The sequence below is a fragment of the Lemur catta genome, chromosome 1 (assembly GCF_020740605.2).
Source record: "Lemur catta isolate mLemCat1 chromosome 1, mLemCat1.pri, whole genome shotgun sequence".
NCBI classification, from domain to species: Eukaryota; Metazoa; Chordata; class Mammalia; order Primates; family Lemuridae; genus Lemur; species Lemur catta.
In genome coordinates, this window is record NC_059128.1 from 173,501,155 (window position 1) to 173,514,093 (window position 12,939).

At 48.9% G+C, this 12,939-nt stretch overlaps 1 protein-coding gene across 2 annotated transcripts in view; it reads left to right on the forward strand.

The window, feature by feature from the left end:
- Nucleotides 1-7,006: 7,006 nt before the first annotated feature.
- The window catches only part of LOC123630070, a 42,035-nt gene continuing 36,102 nt past the window's right edge, over nucleotides 7,007-12,939 (forward strand). For both annotated transcript variants that reach the window (XR_006732588.1, XM_045539359.1), the window contains exons 1-3: nucleotides 7,007-7,049; nucleotides 10,406-10,634; nucleotides 12,405-12,557. Coding sequence is in view for 1 of the 2 variants with exons in the window: in XM_045539359.1 (XP_045395315.1) it covers nucleotides 10,455-10,634; nucleotides 12,405-12,557 (333 nt within the window). In the remaining variant the exon portion in view is untranslated. The remainder of the gene's footprint in view (nucleotides 7,050-10,405; nucleotides 10,635-12,404; nucleotides 12,558-12,939) is intronic.

Here is a 12,939-nt window from a genome sequence, read left to right on the forward strand (position 1 = left end):
GGCCACGTCTGGTGTTGATGGGCTTTCCGCTTGGGGTGTGGAGGGGGAGCCAGCGGCTTGCGCAGCAATCAGAAAGACCAGGCACCAGAGAAACTCCGAGCCAGAGAGTTTGGAATTCGCAGGGCGGCGGTCCTGAGACTGGAACAGGCGTCGGAATCACCTAGAGAGCTCAGAACAGACGGCTGGGCCCCACCCCGGAGCCTCAGAGTTACAGTCCAAGATCGCGCGTCGCTATCAGTTTCCCAGCTGACCCTCAGGCTGCTGGTCTGGGGGCCACAATCTGAGAGCCGCTAACCCAGGCCTTGCTATTCAAGGTACGGCCCGCGGATCGGCAGCGTCGCCATTCCCCGGGCGCCTCGCACAAACGCAGGGTCTCGGGCCCCTCTCTAGACCTGGGGCGCAGAATCGCACGTTGACAGGGTGCCCATGTAATTCGTGTGCACATTAAAATTTCAGAAACACGAATCGCCAACCTCATTTTGCAGATAAGGAAAATTAGATCAGGGTGGTTGAGCACCGGGCTTGGGGAAGGGGAGAGCTGCTTCCTGACTCCCGGTCTCAACACCTTACAGCCCGGTGCGCTCCGCCCCAGCTGCGCGTTAGTCCGCTTGGAGAACCAACGCTGACGCCCGGGCCCCAGAGTCCCATGTCACTGGTCTGGGGTAGGGCCCCGGGCCAAGGGTCTGCTTTTAACACTCCTAGCTGGTCTAACGGAGCACTGACACAGCCCACACTTGAGACTTACTTTCGTAGCATCATCCCATTCACCTTGTTGAAAAACTGTCTGAGACTTGCTTTCAAATGTCCTTCATAGAGTCTCTTGTTGGAAAATATTCCCTGGTCCTTTTAGTTACAGTGTTCACTTGGGATTTTTTTTTTTTCTGGTCAGAACCTGTTTCAAAAACACCTGCAAATGGTTTGCAAGGCCAGTCCTCACTGAGCCCACAACATCTAGTGCCTATGAATTTCAGACTCGCTCAACCCCAGGAAAGCCTCCTCCGCCCTCTAAGCAGCCCCCAGAAGGAACCCCTCCTTACGTGTCTGGCGCAAGGGTCTCACTATTTCCTCACTGCAGGTTTTGCTTCTACTTTGCATGGAGACCCAGTCAGGACTGAAGGACAACTACGGGAAGAGCCAAAAGGAGAGGGGAGCGTTCCCAGAACTCTGGGGCGGCTGCCTGTCTAAGGGTCCACGTCCTCCCCTTTTTCTCCTGTCAGCGCTAGGAGAAACAGACACACAAGTGGAGGAGAGTTATTTGAGGCCAAGGTCCAGTAAGTTAGCAACAGTCCCAGCTGCTGCTGGGGCTGTGCTCTGTCAGGCGGCTCCTCGCACCAACTCCTGAGCCTGTTTGAGCCACTAGAGACAGGAGGGGCTAAAAGCTCTGGCTTTGAGGTGCTCTGTTAAAGCCTAATGACCAGAGATTACCAGAATTTAAGACGTTAGATTTACCAGCCTTGCTGCAGCAGGAGATAACGACCCCTAAGGAAGGCGAGGAGCTCAGGCAGAGGGAGCTGGGAGGGGCTTCGCACAGGCTGGGACCTGCCCCAGGTGACTGCAGGAGGGAGGTGGGAGGTGGGAGGAGGGAGGTGGGTGGGGGCACTCCTAGACTGCAAGCGGTGCAGAAGCACAGGCAACTTGGTAATGGAGGCGGGAGCACCAGAATTGGCTGTCCCTGGGGGAGGGTGGCAGTCCTTCAGCTCCATCAGAAGAGGGGGATGTTTAGTCACGTCTGTGCTTGGAGAATGGCCTCTTCTGTCTTCATCCACATGTGCTGTTGGGAGGCGGGGAGGATGTCTGAACATTGTTTATACACAGTTTGAAAACCATGGTCTGTCGGCCAGCAGGGCTGATTTTCACTCTTTCAGTTCAAAACCCAGTGTTCTTCTTGGGAACCCAAAGTGATTGAGTCTTCCTTTCTTGCCTCTATAATCCCTGTCCTCATCAGAACAGTTACTATGGGTTTCAGAGATGGGTGAACAACACGAATCCTAAATAAAACACCAATCAAAAATGTGATCCCTACTCACCGCATACTTTTTAAATTTTGGAATTGAGTGTTTGTGCCTGTCTGAAGATGCATCAGTTAAGGGGTTCATATTTCTGTAAACCCCCATTCTGCCGTAGGTGACAGAAATCTGAGCAGCTTTGCCTTAAGTAACGAGAGCCCAGAGGAGGGCGGCCCAGATGGATTCAGGGACTCCATGATGCTGCCAGAGAGACCCTGGCTCCTTCCACCATCTGCTCAGCCGTCCAGGGGGTGTTTGACACAACATCTGGTGATGACTGCAGGCAGCTTCACCTTCAGTGCAATGACCATATTCCAAGCAAAAAGAAATGGAAGAACAAAGATGAAAAGCTCAAGCCACCTAGGTCTGCCTCTTTTCAAAGAGTTTATGTCTCATTGACCAATGCCTTGTCACATGGTAACCCACAGGCAGGGAAGGCTGGGGAATGTTGCTTCCCTAGCCTGGCTCATGGGCCCACATGCCAAAATTGAGTTCTGTCAGCAAGGTAGAGTGGAAAATGGATATCGGGGAGGTCACCAGCAGTTTGGCCATGCACCCCCTAGGACCCTGTGAACCTTCCATTATTGATAAAGAGGGTCCTAAGGGTGATAGTTATGTATTGGCAGTAGAACAGGTTACTCAACAATATAATGGCTTTATCTAACAAACGCTTATTATCTCACACAATTTCTGAGAATCGAGATTCTGGGAGTGGCTTAGCTGGGTGGTTCTGGCTCTGGGTTGCTCACAGGTAACTGCAGTGACTTGAAAGCTTGACCGGGTTCTAAGCCGTCTTACCCACATGGCTGCTGGCTGGAGGCCTCTGTTCCTCACCAGGTGCGCATTTCCCGGGGCTGCTTGAGTGTCCTCAGGACCTGGGGGCTGGCTCCGCCCAGAGCAGGTGAGCTGCAAGGGAGAACAAGGAGGATGTTGCCACACTTCCTTGACCTAGTCACACACTGTCCCTTCCACCATGTTCTATTTGTTAGAAGCGAGTACCTAAGTCTAGCCCACACTCAAGGAAAAGGGAATTAATCTCCATCTTGGAAAGGAAGAGTGGATATATTTGGGGATACATTTTTAAACCACTGCATCAGGAGCAGGCCCCCCCCACACACCCTGAGCTAGTCTGCCCCTGCAACTGCACCGTCCTCCTTTGTACCTCTTCTTCCTATTCCCACTTCCCCTTTCTTTCTCCTGTTCCTTTTTTTTTTTTTTTTTTTGTCTCTTCCTGGGCTTCCTCTTCTGGCATGTGGTTTCTGTACATCTAATAGCAAAACAGCCTCCCTCTGCCAAAAGTGAAACTCATCTCAAAGGCCTCCTAAGAGCTCTGGTGCTGCATGAGCAGGGAGCGACGCTCCGGTGGGGTGGGCTGGTGCTGGTTCTGAGGGCCTGATCAGGGCTCTAAGCACCAGAAAGGCTGTCCCTTCTCTACGTAAATCAAAAACCAAAACAACACTACACTGCAGAATACAGATAATGAAGCCCACAAAGTTCTGACTTCTCCTAAAACTATTTTGGTAGGTTTTCTTTTATTTTCTTGTTTGTTTGAAATACAAAATAGCAAATTCTATCTCTACATATGTTGTTTTGTCTCCCTGCTTTGCAGGAGTCCTAAACACATGCTTAGCCTCTTGGGCAGTTCGTCCCTGGTGAGTCATATCTAAAACTGTAACAACTGTGAAATGACAGTTCCAGGCTGTCCCTGATTTACAAATGCTCAGCGCATGGGAAATCAGTATAGTACTGACAAACTGGCAACTATCTCACCGCTGCACTGGCCATCCCTGTCACCCCTGCAGCTGACAGTTGCTGTGGTCCAAGTTACTAGTTATCTCCAGTATCTGTCTTTCCCTCCTTCTGTAAGTAACAGAAGCTTCCATTTTTAGCTGGGCATCTGTCTACCTAGAATAAAGACTACATTTCCCAGCTTCCTTTGCAGTTAGGTATGATCATGTCCCTAAGTCTGGCCAATGGCATATAAGCAGAAGTGTCACGGGTGGTTTCCGGAAAATGTCCTTAAAGGGAGAGCATGTGCCTTTCTTTGTCCAGTCCTTCTTCCTTCTATCTGAAATAGGGACAAAGTGGCTGGAGTTCAGCCTCTATTTGGGGCCATGAGGTGGAGGTCACACACTGAGAGCTTGTTTGGAGGTTCTAGCACGGGAGCACAGCTACTCGTATACCCTTGATGGAAGAATGGTCCTCCCCTATCAGGGAAGATCGTCCTCTTAGACCAAGTGTGCAGCTTTGGGAGTGGTGAGGGGACACCCGCTTTGCCAGCCAGATCAGCCAAATCAACCCTGGCAATCAATGGGGTGACAGATGTCGCAGCAAGATGGCCCTCACATCAGGAAGTCACACAGTGTGGATGGAAGGGTAATAAAGTAAAAGTGGCTTGGGTTCTTCATGATCTTGGAGCTTCTGCAGCAGCTCCGGACTGCTCACTCCTGATCTTCATTTACATGAAAGGGAAGTGAACGCCTACGTTGTTTTAGCCAGTGTAAATGGGTTTCTGTCACTAGCAGCTGAAAATAATCCTAGTGATGCAGTTCCTTTAAGAACCTGCCCACTGTGCACACAGGGGATTCCTCAGCTCATCTCTGACAGTCCACCTAGTTTCTGACCCTCCGTCTGTCCCTGTCCTCCTGGGCTCTGCCCATTCCTTTGCGCTCTGCTCCACAAGCATCTATCTGCTCAGAGTCGCGGTCAGTGGCCTACAGGCTCCCTCTTAACCCACTCTAGACCTCCCCTCCCTCATTCCCTCCTCTGGTTTTGTCTAGGGAAGGCTGGACTAGTCATGGTGCACAAAATATGGACCCTTTGAGGACAGCCCTAAGGTCCAGCCGAGAGAGGAAGGGAAGAGGCAGAAAAAACCAAGGGGCACAGGCTGGCTCATGGGGGCACGCTCACTGCAAAGTCATGTGTGTCCAAATTCAGGAGCCCTCCTTGCCCTCCTCGACCTTCCTCACTTCTTCTCTGTGAGCCAAAAATTCTTCCCGTCAGAGCCATTTGGGTTTAAATGTACACTTAGAAAACTACAGCCAGCCCTGCAGGAATTAAGGGGCTATTTTCCATTTGCAGTTTACTGTGAATTTGTTTAATCTGACTTCTTTTTTTATTCATTTTTTTTCATTAAACAAGTATTCATTAAGACCCTATTCTATATCCTAACAGAGATATATTAAATAGATAATTTATTATGTGCCAAGTACAGAAGTCAGAAGCCCACACAGGTCTCACCGGCCTAACATCAAGGCGTGGACAGGGCTGTGTTCTTTTATGCAAGTTTGGGGAGAATCCATTTTTACACTTTTTCTGTCTTCTAGAAGTTTCTAGCATTCCTTGGCTCATGTCCCCCTTCCTCCATCTTTAAAGCCTGCAGGAGCATGTAGACTCCTTCTCACTGCATCTCTTGGGCCTTTCTTCTCATCTCTCATCTCTGCCTGACCACACCCTGGAAGGTTCTCAACTTCATGTTCTCAGACTCTTGTGATTGGACTGCCCCCCTCCTCCAGGTCTGTCACTTTAATCAGCTGCAAAGTCGCTTTTACCTGTAAGGTCACATATTCACGTTTCCAGGCTTAGGGCATGAATATTTGGCAGGACTTTATTCTGCCCACCATATCCTCCTAATCCTTAATTTACACACCCCAAAGCCACTGCCTGCAGTAGGTTTCTTAAAATCCATTTTCCTCTCCCATCCACTTCTTGGAAAGCTTCAGCTGTTTTGTACCTTTCTCCTCAATATCCCACAGAAAAATTCCTTCATGGGCCCAGCCCCTGAGCCTCTCCCTTTATCCTGACGCCCCTTCCTCCTGGGACTGGGAAGGAAAAAACAATAGCCACAAAATGAAAGCCTTCTAGCAGGCAAGAGCAGCAGGGCAGGGACAGGTTTGTAATCTGGGTTCTGTGATAAATCGAGGTAGGGGCTGGGACTGGTCCACAGCGGACTTAAGGTGCGGGGGGAACAGGCTGGGCATCTTCACTTTGGGGGCCTCTGTCCCCCGATGACCCACTGATGAGCAGGGACACTGGTCCTCCTTCTCCAACTTCTCCCCCTGCCAGACCTCCTCCCCTCACAGCTCCATTGGTGTTAGGTTGGGATAAGGAGGAAGGGGAACCGATGTTTTGGGGATTGAGTTCTAATGAGAAATAGATGATGTTAGGAGGTGCTTTGTCTATAGGAGGAACAAACTGACCGGAAGGGGGGCTTCCAAGAAGGAACAGGTGATGCGTCAACGGGTCCCCAAGGACTGACCAGATATTTGGTCTATGATAAGGGGTCTCCAAGGACTGACCAACCAGATAGAGGTAGAAAGGCCACAAAGTGGAGCTATGGCCAAGGTCACAAATGAGGATCTCTGGAGCATGTGTACAAGTAAGGTGACAGTAGCCTCAAGTGACCTACTCTCATTAACGTAGTAAAAAACCCACCAGCGCCAGGACAGTTTACAAATACCATGGCAACCCCTGGAAATTGCCTTACAAGGTTAAAAATGGGGAGAGTTCCCAGTTCCAGGAATTCTCCACCTTTTTCCAAGAAAAACCATGAATATTCCACCCCCATTTAACATATAATTAGAGAATCGCCATGAAAGGGAAAATCTTGTTAAACTCAGGGTCTCCTCCAGTCGCCCGGTTGACCATCCCTCTCTGGAACGAGCTATGCTTTAATAAACTTTGGCGCTTTGCTTGCTTGCATCTGCTTGGTCTGCTCATTTGCTCCTGGATTCGGTACCAGGAACCAGTCTTCGGTACTGGGAACCAAGAACCAGGGAACGCGGACCTGACATCTGGTCCCCACACCTGACATTGGCCGGGGCAGGCTTCACCCGCAGTGAGGACACCAGGATTTCTCATTTTCCCCGAGTCCGAGCTCGAGATGCGACGAGCCCTGGAGCGGTGTTTCTGCCGCCTCTCCCTCCCGCGCCCGGGCCCGCGGCGGCCACTGTCCCTCCAGCCTCCGCCCCTCGCCGCCGTCTCCATGGCGCGGACGGGACGCGGGAAGGCGGCCGGGCGAGGGACGCAGGGACCCGAGCGCGAGTGAGTGCGGACGCCGCGCGGGTGGGGAGCGAGCCGGACGCGGCTGCTCCGGCAGCCCGGACTGCAGGGCCCGGGGTTAAACGCGCCAGACCCGGCTGGGGGACCGGGGATTGTGCGTGCTCGCGGGTGCCCCTTCCCTCCCGAGGCACACACCCCCCCCCCGCCCGCCCACCCGGACATCCCCAGGGCAGCGGGGCCGGCGCGCCGCAGCTGGGCTTTCCCCAGGCTGGGCGGGCAGCGCGGATTCTCCAGGGAGTGTATTGAAATGGTTGCGTGCATCCGGAGCCTTGGAGAAGGGATCGGAAAGCACCCCTCCTTGCCGGCCCTCTTCTTGTCCCCTGAGACTCCGAGGTGGCGCCGGCAGCTGTCCAACCTGTGCGCGCAAGAAACTCAGCACGGGTCGCTTCTTCCCCTACCCCTAGGGACAGAGCGCAGCGTCCGCCCGCCCCTTCTCTCACCCCTTCAGCCACCGCTGTCCCACCTCCAAGAAGCTGGGGAGGGAGAGCCCCTTTCAGATGAGTAAAACTTAGCACAGGGTAGAGCACATATACCTTAGACCTTCAATAACTATTCATTAATGATTTGATCAATCGATGCTGGCTTTGAAGAGCCTAGATATTTGCTAACCTGGGCCACAACACTTAATATATACAGAAATGGCATAACGAAATGCTTTTGATAAAATATTAAGTGAAAAACTCAAGATTCAAAAGTGTCTTAATAGAGCATTTACAGACGCCATGAGGGTGTAGTTTGTGCATCTGTAAATACTTAGAAAAGGCTGGTGAGCAATATCCCATGTTGTAAACAGTGATACTGTATACCTGCGGTCCCCATTCCCAGGCCGTGGACTGGTACCGGACTCTGGCCTGTTAGGAACCAGGCGGCACAGCAGGAGGTGAGCTGCAGGGGAGCAAGTGAAACTTCATCTGTATTTACAGCCGCTCCCCATCTCACATCACTGAATAAGCTCCGCCTCCTGTCCGATCAGCAGCGGCATTAGGTTCTCATAGCGCAAACCCGTGCACCTCATGAGAATCTCATGCCTGATGAGCTGAGGTGGTGATGGTATCGCTGGGGAGCGGCTGCAAATACAGATTATCATTACCAGAGAGGTTTGACTGCACGATTAATGTAATGCACTTGACTCATCTCAAACCCCGTGCCCTGCCCCCCCAAATTTGTGGAAAAATTGTCTTCCATGAAAACGGTCCCTGGTACCAAACAGATTGGGGACTGCTGCTGTATACTGTCTTAGTCAGCTGGGCTGCCATAACAAAATACCATAGACTGGGTGGTTTAAAGAACACAAATGTATTTCTCCCAGTTCCAGAGGCTGGAAGTCTGAGGTCAAGGTGCCAGCAAGGTAGGTTTCATGCTGAGGCCTCTCCTCTTGGCTTAGGGGGGTTCACCACGTGGCTGTGTGCTCTTGTGGCCCTCTTCTTTGTGCATGAAACAGTCTTGGGAGGCAGAAGTCAGGTTCTGCTCTCAGCTGGAGCAAGCCCTGTCTTTCCGTACCTGGGCCTCCCTTTTGTCACACGTGAAATGAAAGTATTACCAGGCCCAAGATGGCAAACAGGCTCCAGGTAGCTGCCAAGTCTGGTTGCTCTGCTGCAGCCGCCTGGAGCACAGCTTTGAGTCGAGTTCGGAGGCGACATCTGGATGAAGGCCATGAGTGGGAGAGTGGCAGGGTGAACAGTCATCCTGGTTTGCCCAGTACTTTTCAAGTTTTAGAATTCAAAATCTTTGATTAGACAATCTGTAAAGTTCTAGTCAGAGCTACAATACTGTGATTGTGCCTTACTACAGTACCTGACTGTCTCTACATTCTGCCGGGTTCATTCCCCCTTTCCAGGTTGTTTTTCACTCATGGTGGGCTCATCAGCAGTAAAATACTAATACAAGTGTCTAATTTGAAATTGTGAATGACCTCCAGCTAATAGGTCATGTGGCATCCAACAGATGTTGCTGGCTTTCTCCTGACAATTTAAAATATCCCATAGGGCCCTGTAAATCTGTGGCAGTGCCCCTCAGGGTACAGTGTATGCTTTGGGAACCATGGTTCTAAGGCATAAAGCGTTACTACAGATAAAGAGAGGTAATAAATAAAAACAAAAGAGTAGACCTCCCAGGAAGATTTATCAGTTCCAAATTTATAGACACCTAATAACATAGCTTCAAAATATAAAAAACAAAAATTGGCAGAATCAATAGCAGAAGTAGTCATTCCCATCCATATACCTGTCTCAATAACTGATAGAATGAACATATAAAAACTTTAGCAAAGATAAATATAATGGGAAATCACTGGAGAGGTTTAAGCAGAAGAGTCTCACGATCTGATTTATATTTCAAAAATGTCACTCTGGCTACTGGGAGGGAAACGGACCTAAGTGGGGCAAGGGGGTTGCTGCAGTCAAGCAGATAGAAAAGCACTGGAGGTGGCTGCAGAGTCAGGTTCCTTTTGAGGTTTGCTTTCCTTGACAGCCCTGTCTCTTCCCAGTGTCTTTCGGATGTTCCCCCAGGCCTGGATCCAACAAGAAGAGCCCCTTTAGATGTAAGACAATAAACACATTTTTGGACAGTCTCTAGCTGGAAACTTTCCTATGTGGGAAAACGCCAATAACACCCATAAACCTTTGTCTATGTGAATCCAGGTCGGAGACCCCATCATTCCCTTAAGTCATCACATGGAGGGACCTTTCTGGACTGGATAATTTAAAGGAAAAAATCAGTCCCGATTGGGTGGCTTCCTGTGCCCAGCAGAATAATAATAACAACATCAATAGTAATAATCAAGTTTATTGAGCACTTCCACTCTGTGTCAGGCATTGTGCTAAGTGCTTTACAAACTTATCTCACTCAATCCTTAAAACAACCATAATCCATTTCACAGAGGTTTGAAAAGTCTTCATAATTTACCTAAGACCACCCAGTGAGTTAAGTGGTAGCAACAAGACTAAAATCCAGCCCTGCTCGCCTCCAAAGTCTACATTCTTAACCCCTATGACATACTGACTGGCAAGAATTGTGTCTGTGAAGAGAATTATACTGTTTTTAGATCAGCATGCTCTTGATAATATTTAGTACCCAGTATTAATGTTAATTACATTCCTCTGTAACTGAGTTTCGTGGATACTACCCCCATTTTAAAGAATCTAAAAAAAAGAACATGGTCCTACGGAAACGGAAACTGACAATTCATTTCCACTGTCTCTATCTTGACTCCCTAGTCACATTTTAAGATAAATGAAGTCTTTAGATGTTCCAAGAAGGTCATGCAAAAATATTTGTCCATTTTTAGTTGGCGAGGTGTGTTCTGCTCCTTAAAAAGACGTCTGTGTGTTGGGTTTCAGGGCCAGTTACTGATTTCAGAATCCAAGTGAGATCTAACACTATAAAACAATGTCAAGAGTAAAGGAAGGAAAACGAAAAATTAAAGGGGCGCCCCTGCCCATCGTTCCAATTCTTCAAAAGTTCCTGAAAACGTATGAGAAGCACTGTGCGCAGTCTCAGACGTCCGTGTGTCCAGCCATCGAAAGGGACCTGAAAAGCAGCATTGACCGTGACCGGGTCCTCAAGAAGGTGAGTGTATGGTCTAGTTTCCTTATTCTTCTCTGAAATGAACTGGCCAGGGTTTACTCCCAAGGAGCATGGTTCCTCAGTGCCCTCAAGCCCAAAGCTGGCTGTGTCACCCTCTCTGCATTCCTGACCAAGCAGAATCCAAAGCCACCCACGGCCTGCTTGCACTTCTACCTTCCTGCTCCTCCCCCTCAGCTGTCCCTCCCACCCCTTCCAGCCCACCTGCCTGTTCTCACACCACTTCCCCAGAAAGGACTCCCCCATCGCCCCCGGCTCCCCTTCTATGCCACATCTGGAAGGCCCAACTCAAAGGTCACCTGTTTGGTCACCGTCGCAGGACCTCCCCTCTCAGCATTCCTGCCACCCACCTGACCTCTTCAAGTGACTATCTCCCTCCCTCGGCCATGGGTGTGTCCCTGTCATCAGGCCAGACCTCCCCTTGCCCACGCCTGCCATCCTGAGGCCTGGCTCACTTGGAGTGAGGTCAGCACACTCGGAACTCTGACTCCAAAAGCACTAGGTTTCAGAAAAAATTCTGAAGTCATTTCTTTCTAAGATTAAATCTAGGGCTTGGGTGTGAGGGGAAAGGAGGAGAGAAGAGGTCAGCACTGAAACAAAATGGGCAACTTTCTAAAAGGGGGCACCTGAGAGACTAGAAGGGAGAGCCTAGCACCCCAAAGACAGACAGGCCAGCCTCACAACTTTTCTACACCAGCCCAGAAGGCATGATCAAATACCCAACGATTTCCTAAAATGCTGAGCGCTGAAACAAGGCACCAAACTAAATGAAATTATTAGACAAAGATGGGCACTTAAAAAATGAGAGATCGTTATTCTAAGGTGACTTTGGCCGGAATCCCTCTCACCATATTTTTCCTGAATGTGTTTTGGAGGTGGGAAGGTTACATTGCGCCTCTCGCCAAAAGAACCTCCTGAAGTTCCTCTCTCATCTTCCCTCTGTCCTCTCAACTTCCTGCCCCTCACCTTCCCCTGAGCCTCTCCCCGACCCCACTCCGCCCTGCTCCACCCGCCCTCCCAGTTCTCTCTGATCCCTTCTTCCTAGTTTCTTCCCTAGGGTCCGCCACAAGTCTCCTTGCTCATCCCAATAGACGACCTTCCCAGAGCTGCCAGCCTTTTTGCAGTAAAATAGTTACTAATTAACTATTTTCTACTGCAGCTCTTATAATTAGCCCCCACCTCTTAATCATAAGGGTTAATCATAAATCTTGTTCACATTAGTCACTTCAGCAATGTTTTCCAAACTTTTAAAAAATTACAATCACCATTAGAAATACAATTAACATCCTGACCCCATATGTAAGTACCAGTGCACCAGGGCAACCATACGGGCTGTTTATGGTGTGCAGGTTGCTTAGTTGGGGTCTCCATTTTGATTTTGAATGTCACTAAAATAAAAGTCTCATGAGACTCATTATTATCCTTACTCCATGCGATGCGCTCAGATAATTTCCCTTCTTTTCTATCTCATTTAAAGGAGAAAAAAGAAAAACCTGGTGGCAACCCTCTAAATTGATTTCCTGACCCAATTTACCTGCTGGAAAAGTCTGTGCCCTATAGGACTTTTCACGGAGCTTTGCGCATGGCAGGAACTTCCTAAGTTTGTGTTGAATTACCACCCCAGTGCACACCAAATCAGATGTTCATAATTATTTTAAATATTGTCCAATGACAATATTCCTTTTCCACATATTCAAATACATGGACTTCTTTTTATGATATCCAATATGATGTAGTTTTTTTCTCATACTCCAGTTTACGTTTGTAAGACCTGATGACTCCCCACCAACCACCCTATCAGTGTCCTTGGAACCTTTGCTCATGACAATTCGAGACGAGTGTTACACGCTGGGGAAAGAGATCTGCATCTGGGGCCTTCAACTGAGCAACCCAGAGATTGCCAGACTCGTGAGTCATGGTTTTAAAAATATTCCCTCAAACCTTAAAATTGAATGTAAGCATATTACGTAATGTGCTGTGGCTAGAGTTCATTTGGTTGCCAACTGATATGCTTCAGGGTTTTATTTGTTTTTAAAAAACTGCATTTTCAATGAAATAGCTCAAACATGAAAATGGAGAAAATATTAGAACTGACATCTATGGACCCACCACCCAGATGTAATACACTTTTCTTAAGGAATAAAATTTGCAGATATTTACAAATATAATAACTAAAGCTTTGTTTAACTTCTTTTCCCACATCTACTTTCCAGAGGTACCATTAGCCTAAAGTTGATGTGTATAACTTCATGCATATTTTATACTTTTATTACATATGCATGTATGTGTT